Raw genomic sequence first — 25,060 nt, forward strand, 5'->3', positions numbered from 1 at the left:
TATTGGAAGCTGTGAGCCTGGATGACATCACCCAGGTAATGAGTAGAGAGAGAGACAAGAAGCTCAAGGATCCCAGGGTTCTGTTTTTAAGAAGGCAGGAAGATGAGGAGGCACTTGTGGACAGAGAGTATAGGCAATTGCCAGGTGCCATCTATTATACCCAGCAATCAGGTATAATCTTGAGTTTAAGACATAATGCCAAGGAATAGAGTAATCGGATATTCTTTGTACACAGTAGGATGCTTATCAAGAAAGAGTAAAATAGAGTTACTTACTAAGAATGCCTGCAAATGTGACTACTACCTGTTTTCTGTCATTTTTATGTTCTATAAATAATCTGAGATTACAAATACCTTTGACATCAGTAATATTTTCTCCACTCAAATTTGTCTTAGTTTTATTCTGTACATTTATTCTGTATCTATTTAAGACACGTGGTTCAAAATGCATCTTAATTGGAGATGGAGAAATCACTTTGTGCAATTTGAATTCTCTCATCTTGCTTATTTTCATACTTTTTAGCATTAGTCAAATTAGTAAGCTGTAGTTTCAAAACAGACTTTTGGGGTATTAATAATTTCTGTTGAAATCTGCTGAGTAGAAAAGATTATACAGTTCAGACTTGAGTTGAGTAACTTTAGACTTCATGTTTGCAGGTAAGTAACCAAGTGAATATGAAGTGTAACATTTCATTTTAAAGAAAGTAAAAATATATATAATCTGCCACTTGTGTCAGAGACCAACCCCATAGGCAGGTTTCTTTAACAAATGTTATCGCTGCTTGTGAATTTGAAAAGACTACTGCTTTATCAGTAGAAATTTACCTAGCATATCAAGATACCAGAAGGGTACCAGAACAAAGTAGCTTTTTTTTTAACCTAATGGTACATTTAGGTAAATTATAGTGCTTGTCTCCCACCCTGTCATCTAGAACAAGTTTATGTGGAAGCATGAATATAAAATAGGGAAAAGGTTGGGGAAGAGGGGAACGTTTTTGCATTCTTCAATGAAAAATTAAGAGTAGTTTTAAAAAATTATTGTTTTTGCTTCTTTTTTTATTGAGTTAGCCCAATACTTTTCCTCAGTTATAAACCTCACATATTGATTTTCATACCCATAGTGTTTTTTTTAATATACTAATAATGTGGGTTGATCTGTCCTTGTGACTTTAGTCAGTGATGGGAGGCAGCACAGAGCGAGATTCAGCTTACGCAGGACTCCAGCTACTTGTTCCACAGACACCAAAAAAAAAAATAAAAGGATCTGTGTGTATTTGTGAATATAAGTTGATCTAAAACAAATCATTAAAGTTTTTTATAGAATGTTTTTCAAACTTCTGTAGTTGATTAGACCAGAAGGCAGCATAGTCCCCATTCACAATCCACAAGTCCATTGCCACGAGCCAGTATCTGATATATGGTAATGAAGGCTTGAGAAATAGTCTTATCTTTTTGAAAAGGCCCATAATAGAAATGAGCAATTTTAATGCTTAGACTAAATCCATATCAGAAGAATCAACCTGCTTATAACTCTGTGCTGAATTGGATTAGCCTTGCCAAAACAACATCTAGGAAACCTGATCTGTTCATACTTTACAGATATTTGATATGCATTATTTTAATTAAGTGTTGTTGATGATAGAATATCTAAGATGTATGGAAGATAAACTACATATTTATGCTTATCAGCAGAATTGCTAGCACAAGTATGTCATTTTGTGAGCTAAATTAGTTTAATACTAGTTGGAATTAAAATGTTTTAATCAAGAGTGTCTTATCCACTGGGGTGTCAGTAATGTCTGATGGAGATTTTCCTGAAAAACAGAAAAGAAACTGAACAAATTAAGATATATGAATTGTAAAGTAACTTTAACGAAATTCATTTGATGTATAATTTATGCTTCATTACTTTTCTGTAGAAAACTTATGAAGCATCTCATGGAATTATAAAAATAAAAACATGTGAACAGTCTTACTATATGAACGATGGCAGAAATGAATGTACAAGTCACAACACTTTTTGTGATGCTTTTGTCAAAATAATATTGACAATATTATATATTATTGATGGCCATATGACTTCAACTCTTATCACAATTAAGGAAAAAAAGATTTACTTCTAAGTGAGATTTTGAATATCAAAATAGAGAATAGAAATCTATATAGGAGAATCATGTAAAGAGAAATGGACTAACTAAAACACTGGACCCAGAATGAATAAAAAGTAATGTTTAATTTTTAAGAAAATGTTTATGCTTGGGGTAAAATCTCATAGTGAACATATTTTTATTACCTTTACAAGACTATAAATAATTATAATCTTCCATATTTATCATTTAAAAAAATTATGTTCAAGAGAAGTTTTTCCCTTGAAAGATTCTGTCATAATTTTTATGACACAGAATTGTGTATTATTCCCTGTGTCTGCCTAAAACAGTATGTGAAAAATATCAGAAGAAAGATTATATCTGTCTAAAGTCATATCTGCACAGGATCAAGAAAGGTAGATATTTGATCTTTATGTAATTAATATAATTACTGAAGATAACCGATATTTTTCCTAGCTGTGTATCGCTTTGTATCTTGTGTTTTTGCCTAAATATTGATGGAAGCAAATTACTTTTTAGCAAATAACCATTTTTTCTTACAGATTTTTAGACTAAAGATGGTTATGTGGTAAAGACAATATGATGTTACTCAAATGCTGAGTCTCTTAATGGAAAGAAAATATGTAAGCTAAAACATGTTTCTGAGACCTGAGGATTATGGCTCTTTGAATGTATTTAAATCCAAGAAGACCAGGGTCTCATGTGTACACCTGGCACTATATTAGACAAACAGTTGAAATGCCCTGCTATATTGAATTACTGGCAGTTCTCATGTCTGGCCTCTGCTTTAGAAAAAACTTGGGAAGTTATCATACTTTTTTTTTCTCCAAATCATACATAAATTAACCTGACATCCTTCTATACCAAAAAGTGGTTATTAAATACTGTTACTTTGTAAAACTGCCTAAGAATCACCATTTTCAACCCTGACGTCCCAGAAATAGGGAAACCTGAAAGCAGTAGGAGAGAGTACAAGACCTTCTTAGTCATCTAAATCATAAATTCTCTCATATGTTGTTGATGTAGATATTGTAATTATAACTCAGTATCATCTTGGGATCTCCAACACTTTGTTCTTTACCTACTTTTATTAGGTCCTCTAGAACAGGGGTCACCAACCCCCAGGGAACCGGGCCGCACAGCAGGAGGTGAGCCGCGGGTGAGCAAACGAAGCTTCATCTGTATTTACAGCCGCTTCCCATCTCTCTCATTACCGCCTGAGCTCCACCCCCTGTCAGGTCAGCAGTGGCATTAGATTCTCATAGGAGTGTGAACCCTACTGTGAACTGTGCATGTGAGGGATCTAGGTTGCATGCTCCTTATGGGAATCTAATGCCTGATGATCTGAGGTGGAACTGAGGCAGTGATGCTGGCACTGGGGAGTGGCTGCAAATACAGATTATCATTAGCAGAGAGGTTTGACTGCACAGACACCATAATAAATCAGTTGCTTGCAGACTCATACCAAAACCTCATCAGTGAGCGGCAAGTGAAAACAAGCTCAGGGCTCCCACTGATTCTGCATTATGGTGACTTGTATAATTACTTCATTATATATTACAATGTAATAATAATAGAAATAAAGTGCACAGTAAATGTAATGCCCTTGAATCATCCCGAAACCATCCCTCTACCCACCCCCAATTCCCCCCACCCCCTGGTCCTTGGAAAAATTGTCTTACATGAAACTGGTCCCTGGTGCCAAAAAGGTTGGAGACTGCTGCTCTAGAAGACATAATTTATTCTATATAAGCAAGCTGAATTTTCCCCTCTATACATGTAAGCATTTTCTCATTAGACAACCAGATACACTATGCCAGAACTGTGCCTTACCCTTTGCAATATCAATAGATACTACCTATTTTTAACAAGACACATAAATTGGCCAGGTGAGATTTTATACAAGAGAACCAAACTTTATTACACCTTTTGCTGGTTTATAGTCTTCCATCAATGTTGTTCACTCACTCAATCAATGACCCAACTATGGAAACAGCCAAGTATTTATTGAATGCGACTCTGTACATTCTCTCTTAGAATGTGCTAACTGCTTCCTTCCCTTCCTCCAGAACTTCATTACAAGTTGTCACATTATAGTGAACAGCTTGATTACAATGATAATACTCTTCTAATAATACCACATCCATGTACCACCATTCCTAACCCATCTTCTATTCCCTTCCGGTATTTGACTTAAAAACAAAAATAAATGAACTAAAGACAACATATATTATCAAAACTCTACCAAAAATATTCAAGAAGAGAGAGATAGAGCTTACTAAATTTATTTTATATTTCAGTTGTTGAATTTCTTTTCATCTGGTGAATCAAGAGCACATGCTAATTAGTGTTTTATGTGCAAATTAACTTGATTACCTGAAATACCACTGTCTTTTCAGCTTTTCATGGTTGTGTGGTAATAAAGGTAAAGAATTCTACATTAAGTGAATGGTTGCAAGGTTGCTGGGGGTGCCTAGGAGGAAATGCCAAGTCAGGCAATTTATTTATGGTCAGTTAGTCATAAGAATGAAGTATGTGTACCTGCCTTTATTCTATGAAGGTATTACTATCGTCGGATGTTATATAGCTCTAAGAAAACTAAAGTGGCAGTTAAGGAATTTGGTCTTTGGTTTTCTTTTACATAAAATAAGGAGGTTGACCTAGTTAACTCTAAAAACTTTTTGCTGTAAAATGTGTCAAAAAGGTATATTGGAATAAAATTCTATAAGTCAGATTTTATTATAATTGTACAATACAGAACTTGTAAAACTTCACTTGAGTAGTTTTGTGAAGTCATTTTTTTAAGTGTGTATTTTTTTTTTAGACTGTTTTGTAAGTTCATGTTTTCTCAAACTTGGTAATTGTGTATTTCTATATCATTTAAAAACTACTAGTTTTTCAAAAATAGAAGCAAATTTCACATGAATAGTTTTGTACTCGAAAAAGTTCAGTTACTTTAAATTGTAGAACATATCTCAGACTTCTAAATTTTCAGAATTGTAAACTGTCCTAAGTGTTACATTTGTTCATTCTAAAGAACTTAGTATTCTTCTTTTCATCAGTGATTTGTTCTAAATTGTGTTCATAAAATAAAATATAGTATATAGAAAATGCTTAAGTATAAAATTGGCATTTTAAAGAGATTTTACTTTTTAGTGATTTTAAATTTTCTTTATCAACCTGCTCTTAAAGACCAAGATTTAAAGAGTTTCTAAAGCCATGTTGAAATATTTAAAATAAGATATAGGGTGATTTATACACTGCTGCCATCAATTTTAAGGATTCTTAGAAATATCAGTTTTATTTTATGGATTGATTACCATGACAAGGTACTTGCTCTGATCTGGTTTCATGTCCTTTCCTCTGAAGTGGGTTCCCTTCATATCAAGGCACACATTACGCTGCAGTGTGCTGAATCCTCTATGAGAATAGTGTGACAAAGTGCTCAGGAAATGGAGGGAAAGGAGCCTATAGAGATTCCTTAAAGAGGAAGTGACATTCCGGCCCCTGGAGGATTAGTAGACGTTTACTTGGCATAGAAAGGAGAATACTGAGTTATCTCAAGAAAAATTGTGGTATTGATAAATCATATTTATGCTTTCTGGAAACTATTAAAATGTCAGAAAATATTAGTAAAGTTAACATTTGAGCAATGTGTCATTTAAGATGTACAGTTTGATCATATGTATATGTGAAAAGAAGTTAGGGCTTTAAATGGTTCTTATCACCTGTAATTTCAGAATGGGTAAATTATTTATAAAATAATTCCATTGGTGGGGTCTGGGATCTTCAGAGAAGGAAAGATGAGAAAGAACTTGTTCCTTCTAAATCTTAGAGAATTGAGATAAAGCACTAACAGTTTATGAAGATGAAATAAGAAGAGGGAGACTAGTACTTTCCACTAGCAGAAATGGCAAAGAATAAAGGACAATCTCTCTTTTAGGAAAGCAGAAGTTTAATATTTCATGAATAATTCTTGATATAATGGAAAATAATAATCCTTTAAGACTGAATGATGTTCATTCTGAAATAAATTATGATTCTAAATGACTGTGATTTTTTTCTCTAAAAGACTACTTGGAGGAAATGGGCTGGACATTTAGTTTATATTTCTATTAGAGTTTTTTTCCTTTCATTTAGTCATCAAATATTTATTGATTTTCTGGCTTTGTATATGTTTTTATTGCTTGCACTTTGGTTTATCCCATTCATTCTAAGTAGATAACTGAAACATGTAGAAATGAGAATTTATGCCTATAAATGTATTTCCATATGTCAGGGTACTAACTGTGCTAGTCAGTTTATCTTATGTATTATAAAGAACCTTTGTCCATGAGTTTTGCCTAATTTGGAAAACTTTTTTAAAAGCCTAGCCTTGATTTTTAGTCATTGATAGCACTACATGTTCTGTCAAGTAGGGATGATGTAATATGACTTCTGAGGGAGGGCACCAGATTGAAATATTATTTTCTTTGGGTTTTCATTGATATTTGCCATTTGGTGAAGAGGATGTTTTATTTCTTCCAGATTAGTGGACTGTAGAAAATAGTTTTTCCAGAACATTGTTTCTCCTATTAATTACAAGACTGTGAACCTTGAAAAATCCTAAGCAGAGGGCAGTGATCTTCATCTGCTTTGTTCACCGATAGGTCCCAGCATCTAGAACAGTGCCTTTGTGGGTGTTTAATAAATATTTGTTGAATGAACAAATCTCTAGCATACCTTTTAATCAGTAAGTGCAGCTTTTTTATTCTCTCTATTGGCCTTTGATCTGAACAAAGGGCATCATTGTTTGTTGGAGTATTTTTTTTCTTTACCTAAGTTTTTCTTTTTCTCTGGAAAGCATGGGAATAAGCTTCTCTAGCTCCTTGATAAAGATAGCTTGTGCCTTAGGAACATAGACTGATATCACCCACACTGATATATGTGCCTTAGGAACATAGACTGATATCACCCACACACACTTCAAATATTTATAGCTGGGCTTCCCTGGTGGTGCAGTGGTTGAGAGTCCACCTGCCGATGCAGGGGACACAGGGTCGTGCCCCGGTCCGGGAAGATCCCACATGCCGCGGAGCAGCTGGGCCCGTGAGCCATGGCTGCTGAGCCTGTGCATCCAGAGCCTGTGCTCCGCAACAGGAGAGGCCACAACAGTGAGAGGCCCACGTACCGCAAAAAAACAAAAACAAAAACAAAAACAAACAAAAACAAATTTATAGCTATTTACATTATGCTAATCTTTATACTTAAGGGTAATGCTGGAAATAATTAACATGGAATCATGGTTTTTTATTTTTTTTAAAGAATCAAGTATTATTCTTTATTATACCAATTGACCACTATGTGGATGCAGATTCAAAATTAGGAAATAATACAAATTAGTATAAACTATATTTTAAATGGCCTTTTATGAAATATTAAAAAGAAGTAAAAATATTCCAAGTAACTGGAAATTGTAGAGTTAAACTACCTATTCTACTAGCATTAATTTTTTTGTTTTTTTTTTATTTTTTATTTTCTTCTCACACACACACTGTATTTTATTTTTACAAGAGATAAATAAACTGACACCAAGCATTGTAAATGGATGACCACAACAGAGCCAACAATGATTGCGATTACCAAACACGAAACACACTCATACCATGTCATAATACTGACATTCAGTATCATGGGGGTTTTAAATTATTATTTCCCAAGAGACTTCTGAGATCATCTTGTCCAACTCTCTCATTTTAAGGTTGGGAAAACTAAAGCCCTGAAAGGTTTTTAACTTAGGGTCCCTCTGCTAATTAGTGGTGGTGCAAAAACTAGAATCCAGGCCTTTGACTCCCAGTCAAATGTTTTGTCCACACGCATTATAAATAACTTTTTAGCCCATTTTTCAAGGGGAAGGCTTTTTCCATTTAAAATATTGATTCATCATTCTGACACCCTCAAGCACATATTTTGATGCCCAAACTATTAAAAAATTTTTCCCAAATATTAAGAGTAAGCGTACTTTCATAGCTAAGGGCTCTTTTGAGGAACCTGTTCTTCCCAGGTTATCAACGCAGAGAGTACTGAAGGTCTGTCGATAGATGTACTTTATAATATCAGTAAGTATACTTTATAATTTCAGTATTATATATAATATTAGCATTTTACCATAAAAGAATTTAAACTTGTTGTAATACCTTAAATTATATTTGAAAGCAAATTGACTTCTGAATAGTGAAATACAGAATATTAGTAGAATATTCTCATTTGCTAACATGAAAACTCTTTTGGGTTCTGTAGGCAGCTGAGGACCTAGGTGGTTAACCAGATATCTTAAGAATCAATCTGAATATTAAGAGCTTATAACAGCACTAATTTGATATTAAAATGCTTTAACCATAATAATGTTTATATTTTAGGGAAAAGTAGTAGTTTTTTATCTAAACTAGATTTTTGTTATTTTTTGCTTTAATTGTATAGCTATAGATTGATAAATAGAAGTGGTTTTCTTTCTTTTTTTTGGCTAAAAAAATTTTTGAACTTCTGGAGGAGGGCATACAAGAGGAAATAAATTAAAAAGAGACTATTTCTCTCTCGCAATCTTATTCCATAGGGGACTACAGGTTCCAGCTACCACATGCACTGCCTCTCCCTCTTAGTAGTCCCTTGATGGGGCCTCATGGTCAGATAGGAGAATACAACAGTCCTGTTAAAATACATTTATTCACAGTGCCATTGATTAGAGAAAAAATTTTTCTTTTCAAATAGTCCATTTATATTAACACTATAACATTATTTTACATTCAGAGGAACATACAAATCTCAAATGCCCTGTTTCAAATAAGGTACATTTCAAGGTTATCAGTATTTAGTAGTGTTTTAACAATGTCTACCTTGTATTCCATTTTGAAGTGATTTTATTACAGACAGGAATTATTAGTAACCTATTTTTATGTCTCCATGTCTCAAACACTAAATTGATATTGTACTTGGGCTTAGTGACTATGTCATAAAACATCACTTTGTGAAAGAAAGGCAACCATTCCAAAATCAATGACACGATATTTAATTATTAAATTTTTTAAGTGAGTCCAGAATTTATAAGACATTTTCATAAACGAAATTAGGTGGTTAGAAAAGTAGCAGAGGGAGTGTGAGTTTTGGAATGAGCTTCTCAGTTGACAGTATAGTTAACTAATTAATCCAATTTAGAATAGAGCTTCAGAAATGATGAGAGTCAACTTTAATCAAATGTGTGAAAACTAAACATTTTTTAAATGTTTAAACTGGAAGATCCACTTAAGTTTTATCAGCTGAAGGTGACACTGTTACCTGAATAATCTACTGTTTCTGTCCATTTAAAATGATCTCCTAGGAATATGTTAACATATAAGAACACAGCAAGTAAAAACTCAAATTGCTTAATTCTAAAGTTCTTCTTGTTGGTTTGTCAGACCCTCCAAAAGATATTATAGAAAAGTCTATAGCACATAAATTTGCTAGAATTTTATTTTTCAGCTGCTGCTTTTAAAATAGCCCTAGAACTGCAGGCCTAATTTCTAAAAATATTTTTAGAAAATTCATTATAAATGTGGAATTTAATTATGTAAAGTACTATAGATTTGGCTTGCCCAAGCCTTTGGTAAATTGATTCTTAATTTATATTAATTCATTCTTAATATTTTACTTAATATTCAACCCTTTAGAGTTGATAATTTGCTTATATTACATGTAATTATGTATTATAATTAAACAAAATATTTTTCTATAAAAATGGAGTGCTGAATAATTTTAGGAATAAACTTAAAAATAAAAATTGTGCCCAAATCTGAGTGATCAAAAATATTCTCCTTCCACTCATCATTGGACAATCACTAAAATGATACTTTTAGCATATTTTTCAGACAGTTTCAGGATGACAGCATCAGCACATCTTAGCAGCCTCTGATTCATCTAACAAGATAAATTGACTTGAGTTTTAATATAAGGCCATTTTTTTTCTTCTGGACTTCTGGAGGAGGGCATACAAGAGGAAATAAATTAAAAACATAACATATACACACTACTATATATAAAATAGATAAATAACCAGGACTTGCTGTATAGCACAGGGAACTATATTCAATATTTTGTAATAACCTATAATGGAAAATAATATGAAAAAGAATAGTGGGAGGGAGGGAGACGCAAGAGGGAAGAGATATGAGAACATATGTATATATATAACTGATTCACTTTGTTATAAAGCAGAAACTAACACGCCATTGTAAAGCAATTATACTCCAATAAAGATGTAAAAAAAATAGATAACTAATACGGACCTACTGTATAGCACAGGGACTCTACTAAATACTCTGTAATGGACTATATAGGAAAAGAATCTTTAAAAAGGGTGGATATATGTATATGTATAACAGATTCACTTTGCTGTACACCTGAAACTAACACAACATTGTAAATCAACTATACTCCAATAAAAATTTTTTTAAAAAAGAATATATATGTCTATATATATATATATGTCTGTGTGTGTATATGTATATATATAATGGAATTACTTTGCTGTACACCTGAAACTAATGCAACATTGTTAATTAACTATACTTCAATAAAAAATGGTTATTAAAAAAAGTACACACCTCATAGTCTGCTAGGCTCAAAATATGGAAAGAAATTTCAATTTTAAAATTTATAATCAATTTTGAATTATAACAAACCCTTAATGAAAGAAAGCCAAAGCTCTCCTAACCACAAATGTCCCTTGGAAAAGAAATTTCTTTACCATTTTAAATGGAACTACAAAAGAAAAGATGAAGAAATTTGGCAACTTTAAAATTATTAGAGGAAAATTGTAACCGAATTGGGTAATTCAGTCAAAATTATTAGAGGAAAGTGATAACCCAATTGGGTAATTCAGAATCCAGTTTGTATAATAATGTAGCCAGTGATCTTCTTCCTGAAGTCTTTACTAAGATTCAATTGCCTAAATTTCTTAGTCTTACTTTTTGCCAATTAGATAGCATTAAAAATTTTTTTTGCTACAGTTACTTTAGTCATCTTCGATTTTTTTTATGATTTCTTTGGAATTTTTCCAGATATTCTACAAAATAAAAAATAGGATGGTAATTTTTCTTAAGAGCTTTTATTCTACTGAAATCAGCCACAAAAGTAAATTTGATTTATGTTTTGTATAATTCGAAAATTCTTAAAAGCAGTTTATTTTCAGATCTGTATTTTACATTGTTTTTTTGTTTTGTTTATTTGTTTGTTTTACTTCAATAGCCTTTTATGTCACCTCGGTACCCTGGAGGTCCAAGGCCCCCACTGAGGATACCTAACCAGGTAAGATTTGTGTGTGCTATTTAAGTTTGGTGGTTTGTTTTTTTTTTTAAGAGTCAATAAAGATCTTGAAAATGTCACATATATTTCTCTCCTATAAAAATATTAAATTATTCTTCATCCCATTTTATGCTACTTTAGTGATGTATAACCTACATTAAGGGTTGGCAAACTATAGCCCATAGTTTGGCTGACTTTTTGTAAATAAAATTTTCTTGGAACACTGCCACATTCATTCGTTTATGTATTGTCTATGGCTTCTTTTACACTGCAGTAGCAGATTTGAGTGATCATGATGGAGACCATAGGTGGCCTGCAACCCTAAAATATTTACTATCTAGATCTTAACAGAAAAAAGTTTGCTGACCCTTGGAGTCTACCATATACTTTGAAGCTACCTTTCAAAATATATATAATTTTGGTAAATGCAGATTATACTGTGAAGGATGGCAATAAAATTTTCTATGAACATACTTAAGCTTATTTTTATATTATATAGTTACAATAACATGGCTGTAACATACCAATTTTGCCCAATTATAGTGGCATATCAAGCATATAATTAGCTGCTTCTAGAAGGGTTAGGTCTATTAATAGTTAACAATAGATCATCGAACTATCTTTATCTACAAGAGCTCTGCGATTTCATAGACTTTCGTCCTCAGATAGTTTATCAATAACATAAATATTTATTTTCTAAAGAGAATAAAGCACAATTTTTACTTGCAGGTAGCTTATAGTTTAGGTTTAGAATAGAGACAACGTGCATGTGTGTGTGTATATATATACATATATATGTAACACAAGAAGAAATTAAATGCTTAACCATATGGAATATTAATGTCAAGACGATTGTTTTGTCACTTTCTTTGTTTTTGTATACATCATTTTCCCAGATTTAAAGTAAACCCTGGTTTATTATTTTTATCACAATAAAATCTTTTTCATTTTTTTTAAATTTCCACTTCCTTCCTGACCAAAAAACGGAACAAGAAAGCTGTGCTTACTTTGATAGCACATTTGATAGAAATGGAGTTTTCCTTCTCCTCTCCTCTTACTGAAATTATGCAGTGTCCTTGAAGTGCCCCAATTGCTGGTGTTCTCTGCTTCTAATGCACAGCAAAGAGTGCCAGCACCCACATTCACCCCCTCTAAGCAGGCAGAACTCTAAGCAGGCAGCAGTGCTGGGTCATCTCATGGTTACAGGGCTAGAAGTCCTCACATTAGCAGCTGGAGGAGTTTTCTCCTTCAGACTGAAAATGCATTCGGTACATAGGGCCAGGGAAACATGGCACGAAATAGGAAAAAGAAGTGCACGGATGCCAAGGGTTTCAGCATATGGGAGTTTTATTTTCTCTGTGGGTGAACCTATATGTATTTACAGTCAGATCTACTTATAGGTGCCTGAGTCTGTTAACTTTCCTTTTCTAAGGACAGAAAATTGTATCTTTCATTGCAGTCTTCATGGTGTTTCAGACATTCCATTCATAGCTTTATGTAGTTCGTAGATATAAGAGGTTTGTGAAAATCTCCATTAGGGAAATGTGAATTTCTTGTACAAGCATGTGAGAATTTTTCTGATTCCATTTATTGCATATGAGTAATGAAAATCTCATAGAGTTATTGGAATTGCATCCATTTGACAGTGTTGAAATGCCTGCTATGTATAAGATACTAAGTTCCACACCTAAAGAAATTGACAAAATGAAAGACACTTTTAGGAAGAATGGATTAGTAGTAGAAATGTGGAATTGTAAGTCTAGGTTGTTTGTTTGAAATTTTTTTTAAGAACAACAACCTTTGGATTTTTAAAAGAGGGAATTAAAAAGTTAAAGGTAATAAAGAGTTATGATACAGGTTCTTTTTCCTCAAGACTTTTAAACAGTCTTTACCTAAGTATATTTTAAAACAATTGTACTCTTCTATGAGTGGCCCTTTTTTGCCCCCCTCCCCATATATAGTTAAGCTTCATTAATCCAAACATCTGTCTTTCAAATTTATAATAATTTACATTTATACTATTTTTTAAAGAATTTTGAGCAAACTGTTAAACATTTCCTAAAACAATGTTTACACTATTAACTATTTAGTAGCATGACCTTTTCAAACAACAAAACATTTCTTCAATTTCATTATGTAGTCATTAAAGTAGAATTGGAAAAGCTGTTTTTGTGATTAATTGGAATGATTTATATAAAAACAAATGGTAAAGTTTTTATTTAGTCTATTTTAAATCATAAACTAATAAAATTTTCTTTTATTGGTATATTGTATCTACGAAAATAAAAAGTATGCTATTAACTTCTTCAGTGGTGTTGACTAGTCATTTTGAATATGTAAAAGACAATCCTTTAATAAACAGCTTCTCCAGAATTTATAATTACTAATGATTAGACTATAATTTTTAAGTACTTCTGAGATGGTTTTCATGGGTCTGAACTAAATCCACAAAGGCTTACTTATACTGTTTATATATTTATGGACTGGGTATTTGGGACATGGTATCAAATCACTATGCCCAAAAAATGCAAGAAAGGGTAATAGTATCTAAAATTATGAAAGCAAAGTAAAATTGCAAAAATCTGCAATGTTGCAAAGAATAAATATCTATGAGAGAACACATGAAACATAGAAATTACACCGGAATTGGTTCATCTGTCAGAATAGGTTGGTGGTGTTGAAGTATCCATAAACTGGAGGTCTTTATCCTTCTCATAGATAAAACGTTTAATCTGAAAAATTCACAGTGTTCATTCAACACTATGCTAAGAAAACCAAGACAGCCAGAAATATAGAGACTGTTAATGAGTGACACCAAGAATAAACTATTGATTTATTGACCCTATAGAATGGGAATTCACCATTCCTGAAACTCTGTAAACAGGTGTGTGAATTGAGGTAACATAGTGAATGCTGTTGACGATTTTATATTCTAAAGCTGATTTTGACATTCTAAAAGCACACTGCATCTGACCATTCTACTGAAAGTCTCGAAGATATTTGTCCAATAATAGATGAATGAGTGGTTAAATAAATTATAGTATATCCAAATGGTGAAATAGTATGCAGCTATTAAAAGGTATGTTATAGGATTAAATTTATTGATATGACAATGTTTATGATCTATTACCAAATGTAAAAACGGCACAAACCTGTGTGGTATGTCACGTTTACCATATATCACTGTACAAACTCAGTTCCTCCACTCTACACCCCCCCCAACATGCTCATGCACGCGCGCGTGCGCACACACACACACCAAAAAGACTGTAAGGGACTTATCCTTTATTTCTGGCTGATAGGATTATGAGTGATTTATTTTTTTATTTCTGTATTTTTAAAGTTTGCATAGAACAGGAATTTTATTTGTGACTGGATAAAGACATTATTAGTTAATTATAGATGTAAATGAAAGTACAGATATTTTATTCTTCTGGTTATTCAGTATATGAGATTATTCTTTGTTAATACTGAATGTATAGTTCTTACTATACATGATAAAATGAAAAACAATGGATGTTAAGGATAGGCAAATCTTTTTTTTTTTTTTTTTTTTTTTTTTTTTTTCCTTGCATTATGCGGGCCTCTCACTGTTGTGGCCTCTCCCATTTGCGGAGCACAGGCTCCGGACGCGCAGGCTCAGTGGCCATGGCTCACGGGCCCAGCCGCTCCGCGGCATGTGGGATCTTCCCGAAACGGGGCACGAACCCGCGTCTCCTGCATCGGCAGGCGGACTCTCAAGCACTGCGCCACCAGGGAAGCCCTAGGATAGGCAAATCTTGAGAGGACTATTCTTCACTTTTCAGATAGGGAAAAATCAGCAAGCATTTGAGCAGAAAAAAAAAAAAAAAAACATGTTGTTGGGACATTTACTCATATACTGAAAATAAATGTACTGTATCCCCCCCATATAACCAAGGTACCTATATTTTAAATATACTACACTTACTCTTCCTTACATGTTCTGTTTTTCAGAATAAATGCTATTTAGCATGTCCTTTCCCAGTAATTTTGTCTTTGTAAAATATTTCATATGTAGAATTTGACTTTTATTTAATGATATCAATATGAAAACATGAGAAGGACTTCAGCTGCATAAAGAGAATTAAGTTCTACATTGAGTAAATGATAGGAGTCTTATAGCTGAAATCGTAAAGAAGACTGTAGTAAATCTCTATTGTGTTAATTACACTGTTAAAGTATTTAAATTATTATTTGAAATCCAGTGAAACATAATGAAAAATATATTATTTTCTTTTGACTTTGAATTATGACCATGTCCTGGGATATATGTCTTTTCCAATTATTTTCTACCTTTGTAGGACAAAGGAAATTAACAAATTCAAAATCTCTGGCAAAGAAGAAATTCATTCTCCTTCCCAAATCAAGAAAAATTTACATAGTGAACACTGTGCTGTCTTAATTTAAGTTAGCAGCATATCGGGCTTTTTGGTACAATGTTTACTTCTTTTGCCAAACTGCATCTCATTATTTTACAGCCATTTTGTCACAGATATTCCCTTTTTGGACATAAGCCAATACCAAAAAAAAATGCATTGCCATATATATGATTGGAAACTTCATAGGGCTGTACAAAAATCACTCTCAGCAATAGTCATTCAACAAAAATTTGTTGAGGTTTACTATTTGCGAGGCACCATTCTCCATGGGGGATACATCAGAAAACAAACTAATGAGAATCCCTCTCTCATGGAACTGGCGTTCTAAAGCAGCAGTGCCCAACAACTTTCTGGGAAGAGAGAAATTTTCCATATCTGCACTGTCATATACCAGTAGCTCTAGTACTTTGAGGACCTTTGAGCACTTGAAATGTGGCTAGTGTGACTGAGGAATCGAATTTTTAACTTTATTAATTTAAATAACCACATGTGGCAAAGGGCTACTATATTGGACAGTGCAGTTACAGTGGTTGAGATACAGAAAAAAGAAAAATAAGTAAATATGTATGTCAAATGGTGAGTTGTAATTTGGAGACAAATATCTTTCCAACCTGAATGTCACATTTCTGAATTTTAATATCTTTTCTACTGATATTGCCTTTTTATAGGAAAAAAAATAACAGTGCTATTGCTGGCAGGACCTCAATATGTCAAGCATCTTAGATCCAAATGCCAGCAAAGCCAGCAATGTATGACTTTGAGCAAGTCATTTAACCTTTCTGGGACTTGCTTTTCTTACAGGTAAAATGAGAATGGACTCCTGTATTTCTAAAATCCCTTCTAGTTCCAAAATTTCTTAATTATTTGATTCTTCATTTCATGTAATTGAGGGGGCCCATTAAAACTTTTTGGTAGGTCAATATTGTTAACTGAATTATATCATAAAGGCATAGATAAATTCACTATTTTTTAATCATCATTGAGTGTTTAGTCTCTGTGAGTAGATTATATACATATAATGGTATTCAAGGAAATATATACCAGCATCTTAAGATCCTAGAGGGGCTCACCATTGGAATCATATGATGAATCTTCTGTAAACTAAATGACTTTTTGTGCAGCAAGAAATTCCTTCGTTGAATTATTAATTTAAAATACTTAATAACATTTTATGTTATTTCATTTATTTTAAACCCTAGGATTTAAGGCTTATCTTTTAGAACTTTTGGAATATGTTGATCTGATTTGAAGTCCTGGCTCTACTACTTACTGATAGTATAACCACGGACAAATTAACAAACTTACTTCTGTATTAAAACTCAGTTTCTCATCATCAAAAAGGATTTATAATAACAACCTTGTGGGATTGTTGTAAGCATTGAGGGAAATAAATATAAAATGCTTAGCACAATTCCTGGCACAAATGTACTGGCTCACAAGTATATATTTTTGTTGATATTATGTTTGTTATTATTAAGCATTCTCATCATTAGTGTCATTAGCCTATCAGAATGAAGATCTTTTATAGAACAAAAAATGTGTGCCAAAATTTGTGACTATTTAAACAAGTCTCCATGGAATACATTTAACATGTTGACAAATATGAGAATATATGTTGACCCACAAGATGTATAAATCTGTTTATTTTTCCTGATAGATATTAAAGGTTTAAAGAATCTAGTGATCATGCTCTTTTGATGCACAAAACCATCATCTGATCATCCCAGGACTGATGAAAATGTTTTAAAAGTTAGAGATTTGACTTACCAAAAGACAAACACTGGCGACTAAAGAGTTAAATTTGGGTAAAGACACTCATTTTGAAAGACAACTTGACATTGATCAACATTTCTATAGGATTATGCTATATTTTTAAGTGATAATAGCAGAAAGACTTGTCAACTGTTCTGATGTTACAAGATAAACAAGAAAAAGTAAAATGTTGAAGAAAATGGTTTCCAGTGATAAAACATGGTGTCACCAATGAGATTTAGAAATTCACAATCAGAGTATAAAACTTGAACCACTTAGAGAATTTTTTTAAAAAAGGAAGAACTTCAAACTCACAATTGAAGATAATGTTTAGTCATACATTTTCACTCCTCCCCCTAATTCACTTCTTTATAACTTTTGACACTGTTGACCATTTCTTTCTTCTGGAAACGCCCCCTCACGCATTCTGAAATGTTGGTCCTGGTCCCATGGCGAATTTCATACCTATTCAGTTTGTTTCCTTCCCTACCTCTTTTTCGTATTTTAAGAAAATTGTATCTTTGATTCTTTGATCTTTTTTCATCTCACTTCTTGAAATCTAGTCCATTCTTAAGACTTCACCACTGAAGATTCCTAAAATTGTCCAATGAAAACTCTTTGTTTTATTCCTTCGATAAGTATTTGTTACTCTGAGCCAAAAAGGCACAGATAGGTTTCACTCTCTGAACTTACAGTCTGTTGGGGATACAGAGAAGAAAACAAGCCATGATCATATGTAAGTTCTATACAAGTGAGGTATAAGAATCTAGCACCAACATTCTAATTATAGGGGTCTCAGAAGAAGAAGAGAAAAAGAAAGGAACTGAGAAAATATTTGAAGAGATTATAGTTGAAAACTTCCCTAATATGGGTAAGGAAATAGTCAATCAAGTCCAGGAAGCACAGAGAGTCCCATACAGGATAAATCCAAGGAGAAACACGCCAAGACATATTAATCAAACTCTCAAAAATTAAACACAAACAAAATATATTAAAAGCAGCAAGGGAAAAATAACACACAAGGGAATCCCCATAAGGTTAACAGCTGATCTTTCAGCAGAAACTTTGCAAGCCAGAAGGGAGTGGCAGGACATATTTAAAGTGATGAAAGGCAAAAATCTACAACCAAGATTACCTAGCAAGGATCTCATTCAGATTTGATGGATAAATTAAAACCTTTACAGACAAGCAAAAGCTAAGAGAATACAGCACCACCAAACCCACTTTAGAACAAATTCTAAAGGAACTTCTCTAGGCAGGAAACACAAGAGGAAGGAAAAGACTTACAATAACAAAGCCAAAACAATTAAGAAAACAGTAATAGGAACATACATATCTATAAGTGCCTTAAATGTAAATGGATTAAATGCTCCAACCAAAAGACATAGACTGGCTGAATGGAAACAAAAACAAGACCCGTGTATATGCTGTCTACAAGAGACCCACTTCAGACCTAGGGACACATACAGACTGAAAGTGAGGGGATGGAAAAAGATATTCCATGCAAATGGAAATCAAAAGAAAGCTGGAGTAACAATTCTCATATCAGACAAAATAGACTTTAAAACAAAGACTATTACAAGAGACAAAGAAGGAGACTACATAATGATCAAGGGATCAATCCAAGAAGAGGCTATAACAATTGTAAATATTTATGCACCCAACATAGGATCACATCAATACATAAGGCAAATGCTAACAGCCATAAAAGGGAAAATCAACAATAACACGTTCATAGTAGGGGACTTCAACACCCCACTTTCACCAATGGACAGATCATCCAAAATGAAAATAAATAAGGAAACACAAGCTTTAAATGATATATTAAACAAGATGGACTTAATTGATATTTATACGACATTCCATACAAAAACAACAGAATACACATTGTTCTCAAGTGTTCATGGAACATTCTCCAGGATAGATCATATCTTGGTCACAAATCAAGCCTTGGTAAATTTAAGAAAATTGAAATTGTATGAAGTATCTTTTCCGACCACAACGCTATGAGACTAGATATCAAATCTGTAAAAAATACAAACGCATGGAGACTAAACAATACACTACTTAATAACCAAGAGATCACTGAAGAAATCAAAGAGGAAATCAAAAATTACCTAGAAAAAAATGATAATGAAAACATGACGACCCAAAACCTATGGGATGCAGCAAAAGCAGTCCTAAGAGGGAAGTTTATAGCACTACAACCCTACCTTAAGAAACAAGAAACATCTCAAATAAACAACCTAACCTTGCACCTAAAGCAATCAGAGAAAGAAGAACAAAAAATGCCAAGGTTAGCAGAAGGAAAGAAATCATAAAGATGAGATCAGAAATAAATGAAAAAGAAATGAAGGAAATGATAGCAAAGATCAAAAAAAATAAAAGGTGGTCCTTTGAGAAGATAAACAAAATTGATAAACCATTAGCCAGATGCATCAAGAAAAAAAGGGAGAAGACTCAAATCAATAGAATTAGAAATGCAAAAGGAGAAATAACAACTGACACTGAAGAAATACAAAGGATCATGAGAGATTACTACAAGCAACTATATGCCAATAAAATGGACTACCTGGAAGAAATGGACAAATTCTTAGAAACGCACAACCTTCCGAGACTGAACCAGGAAGAAACAGAAAATATGAACAGACCAATCCCAAGCACTGAAATTGAAACTGTGATTAAAAATCTTCCAACAAACAAAAGCCCAGGACCAGATGACTTCACAGGTGAGTTTTATCAAACATTTAGAGAAGAGCTAACACCTATCTTTCTCAAACACTTCCAAAATATAGCAGAGGGAGGAACACTCCCAAACTCATTCTACGAGGCCACCATCACCCAGATACCAAAACCAAAGATGTCACAAAGAAAGAAAACTACAGGCCAATGTCACTGATGAACATAGATGCGAAGATCCTCAACAAAATACTAGCAAACAGAATCCAACAGCACATTAAAAGGATTATACACCATGATCAAGTGGGGTTTATCCCAGGAATGCAACGATTCTTTAATATACTCAAATCAATCAATGTGTTAAACCATATTAACAAATTGAAGGAGAAAAACCATATGATCATCTCAATAAATGAAGGGAAAGCTTTTGACAAAATTCAACACCAATTTATGATAAAAACCCTCCAGAAAGTAGGCATAGAGGGAACTTACCTCAACATAATAAAGGCTATATATGACAAACCCTCAGCCAACATTGTCCTCAATGGTGAAAAACTGAAACCATTTCCACTAAGATCAGGAACAAGACAAGGTTGCCCACTCTCACCACTATTATTCAACATAGCTTTGGAAGTTTTAGCCACAGCAATCAGAGAAGAAAAAGAAAGAAAAGGAATCCAAATCAGAAAAGAAGAAGTAAAGCTGACACTGTTTGCAGATGGCATGATATTATACATAGAGAATCCTAAGGATGCTACCAGAAAACTACCAGAGCAAATCAATGAATTTGGTATAGTAGCAGGATACAAAATTAATGCACAGAAATCTCTTGCATTCCTATCCACTAATGATGAAAAATCTGAAAGAGAAATTAAGGAAACACTCCCATTTACCATTTCAACAAAAAGAATAAAATATCTAGGAATAAACCTACCTAAGGAAAAAAACGACCTGTATACAGAAAATTATAAGACACTGATGAAAGAAATTAAAGATGATACAAATAGATGGAGAGATATACCATGTTCTTGGTTTGGTAGAATCAACATTGTCAAAGTGACTGTACTACCCAAAGCACACTACAGCTTCAATACAATCCCTATCAAACTACCACTGGCATTTTTCACAGAACTAGAACAAAAAATTTCACAATTTGTATGGAAACACAAAAGACCCTAAATAGACAAAGTAATCTTGAGAAAGAAAAACAGAGCTGGAGGAATCAGGCTGCCTGACTTCAGACTGTACTACAAAGCTACAGTAATCAAGACAGTATGGTACTGGCACAAAAACAGAATGATAGATCAATGGAACAGGACAGAAAGCCCAGAGATAAACCCACGCACATATGGTCACCTTATCTTTGATAAAGGAGGCAAGAATATACAGTGGAGAAAAGACAGCCTCTTCAATACATGGTGCCAAGGAAACTGGACAGCTATATGTAAAAGAATGAAATTAGAACACTCCCTATTACCATACACAAAATAAACTCAAAATGGATTAAAGACCTAAATGTAAGGCCAGCCACTATAAAACCCTTAGAGGAAAACATAGGCAGAACACTCTATGACATAAATCACAGCAAGATCCTTTTCGACCCACCTTCTAGGGGAATGGAAATAAAAACAAAAAAAAAACAAATGGGACCTAATGAAACAAAAGCTTTTGCACAGCAAAGGAAACCATAAAGAAGATGAAAAGACAACCCTCAGAATGGGAGAAAATATTTGCAAATGAATCAACTGACAAAGGATTAATCTGCAAAATTTACAAGCAGCTCATGCAGCTCAATATCAAAAAACAAACAGCCCAATCCAAAAATGGACAGAAGACCTAAATAGACATTTTTCCAAAGATATACAGATTGCCAACAAACACAATAAAGAATGCTCAGCATCATTAATCATTAGAGAAATGCAAATGAAAACTACAATGAGATATCATCTCACACCAGTCAGAATGTCCATCATCAAAAAATCTACAAACAATAAATGCTGGAGAAGGTGTGGAGAAAGGGAACCCTCTTGCACTGTTGGTGGGAATGTAAATTGATACAGCCACTATGGAGAACAGTATGGAGGTTCCTTAAAAAACTAAAAATAGGGCTTCCCTGGTGGCGCAGTGGTTGAGAGTCCGCCTGCCGATGCAGGGGACATGGGTTCGTGCCTCGGTCCAGGAGGATCCCACATGCCGTGGAGCAGCTGGGCCTGTGAGCCATGGCCACTGAGCCTGTGCGTCCGGAGACTGTGCTCCGCAATGGGAGAGGCCACAACAGTGAGTGGCCCGCGTACCGAGAAAAAAAAAGACAACTAAAAATAGAACTACCATACAACCCAGCAGTCCCCCTACTGGGCATATACCCTGAGAAAACCATAATTCAAAGAGTCATGTATCAAAATGTTCATTGCACCTCTATTTACAATAGCCAGGACATGGAAGCAACCTATGTGTTCATCAGCAGATGAATGGATAAAGATGTGGCACATATATACAATGGAATATTACTCAGCCATGAAAAGAAACAAAATTGAGTTATTTGTAGTGAGGTGGATGGACCTAGAGTCTGTCATACAGAGTGAAGTAAGTCAGAAAGAGAAAAACAAATACCATATGCTAACATATATATATGGAATCTAAAAAAAAGAAAAAATGGTCATGAAGAACCTAGGGGCAAGATCGGAATAAAGACACAGACCTACTAGAGAATGAAATTGAGGACACGGGGAGGGGGAAGGGTAAGCTGGGAGAAAGCGAGAGAGTGACATGGACATATATACACTACCAAACCTAAAATAGATAGCTAGTGGGAAGCAGCCGCATAGCACAGGGAGATCAGCTCGGTGCTTTGTATCGCATAGGGAGATGAGCTCGGTGCTTTGTGACCACCTAGAGGGGGAGGGTAGGGAGGGTGGGAGGGAGGGAGACGCAAGAGGGAAGAGATATGGGGATATATGTATAACTGATTCACTTTGTTATAAGGCAGAAACTAACACACCATTGTAAAGTAATTATACTCCAATGAAGATGTTAAAAAAAAATAAAAAAGAATCTATAAATGCACATAAGAAGCCCTTACCTCCCCTGCATGCCAAGATATTCAGGGAGGCAGGGAGGAGTCATATGGTAGTGCCACATAATGGTATTAAAGATAATTATAGATAAAGATAATTTCATTAACGACAATGAAAGCCAGGTTTCTCACTGTTGGAGAAAATACTTACAAACATAAGAAGGAAGAAGACTGAAAATAATCCTGAGGTTTTGGATTGTAATTGGACGTGTTCGATTGGTGTTAGAGAGTATGAATTTATGGTATGTGTATGTACCATACACACACACACACACACACAGATAGGTATAAAATTAGTCATAAATTTATGTATGTACATATATATATGTGTGCACGTATACACATAGATTTTCAAGTGCAGCATTTACTGAGAGAGCCAAAAGGCAATGTACTCTACTAAGAAGGAGCACTTTGAGAACCCAGGTCTTGGTGCCTAAATGCTGTCCTCCACTAGAAGGAATCAGGACCCTTTGGAGAAAGGTCTGATTCCAGAGCTAGGCCAGAAAAAGTATGAAACGAACCTGGAACATCTCATACCAGTAAGGAAATGCTCAAAATATGATGGAAATGTTTCAAAAGGACAATAGAGCCAGCTTGAAGAGCCTCCCACTGGCCAGATCTTGCATAATTTAAATATTAAAATGAATGATGACAGTAAATAGATTATAACCCTTTGATTAGAATAGGAATCTGTAAGTGTCAACGTATCAATCCGTAAGAAGGAAAAGCTGTTCCTTACAATGGAATGCCAACTAGTAAGCATAGAAAGAATGATACACATGCAGTGTTTCCATTTGGCAACTGTTGCAGTGCTTAGGAGTTGTCAGTGGATGCTAAGGCTGATAAAGGATTGATGAGGAATGGGATATTAACAATCTTGGAATAGCTCTAATACTGAATGTAACCAATTACAAAGGGGAAAAATAATGATCTAGTGTAGGACCTGGCAGACACCAACAGAATGAGATGATAAGGTTAACATCAACAGTAGTGGGATGAGTCAACATCATGTACCCTCTGATGTGATACACTGAGAAGAGTATAGCATCAGTTCTGCAGTATTCCTAAGAAAATAAGACCTGAGTCTGGGTCATGAAGAGACATCAGAGGATCATCCTGTAGAATTTAAGACTCATTCTTCAAAACTGTTCAGGCTATGATAGAGAAAGACTAAGGAAAGACCTGGAAGAGTATGAAGAGACATGACAACTAAATGCAACATGTGTTCCATGAGATCCTGGTCCCAGAAAGTAAAAAGAAACATTGTTGAGACAGGTGGCAAAATTTAAATGGCATCTGTGTGTTTTGGATGGTTGTATCAATGGGTTTCCTGACTTAAAAAGTTGTGTTGTGGTTACGTAGGAGAATATCCTTGCTTAGGGAGCTAAAGTCTGTGGTACTTAGAACTGAAGAGGCATAATGTCTGCAACTTGCTCTCAAGTGGCAGATACAGTGAAATGTTAACTGTTGGGCAGTCAGTGTCAGGGTATATGGGAATCCTTTGTACTGTCTGTGCAATTTTTCTGTAAGTTTGAAATTTTAAAAAATATATTTATATTTTAAAGCATATAGAAGGAGAATTTATGCCAAACTGGGATTATATGGAAAAATTTTGTTAGGAAATTATCCCTAAACCGAGATCTGAAATATGTCAGAATAAGCACTTGAGGGTCTGTGACCTCCTAGAGAGACAAGAAAGTTTAGTTTGTGTTTAGTTTTGTTTTATTTTGC

General features: G+C 34.0%; 1 protein-coding gene across 6 annotated transcripts in view; it reads left to right on the plus strand.

The window, feature by feature from the left end:
- The window catches only part of SSBP2 (single stranded DNA binding protein 2), a 308,775-nt gene that overhangs the window by 227,777 nt on the left and 55,938 nt on the right, over nt 1-25,060 (plus strand). For 5 of the 6 annotated variants that reach the window (XM_007451713.1, XM_007451715.1, XM_007451717.1 and 2 more), the window contains one exon: nt 11,369-11,428. The exons of the other annotated variant lie outside the window; for it this stretch is intronic. In XM_007451713.1, coding sequence (XP_007451775.1) covers nt 11,369-11,428 — 60 coding nt within the window. The remainder of the gene's footprint in view (nt 1-11,368; nt 11,429-25,060) is intronic. 6 annotated transcript variants of the gene reach the window in all.

This window comes from Lipotes vexillifer, unplaced genomic scaffold (assembly GCF_000442215.2).
Source record: "Lipotes vexillifer unplaced genomic scaffold, Lipotes_vexillifer_v1.1 scaffold740, whole genome shotgun sequence".
Lineage (NCBI taxonomy): Eukaryota > Metazoa > Chordata > Mammalia > Artiodactyla > Lipotidae > Lipotes > Lipotes vexillifer.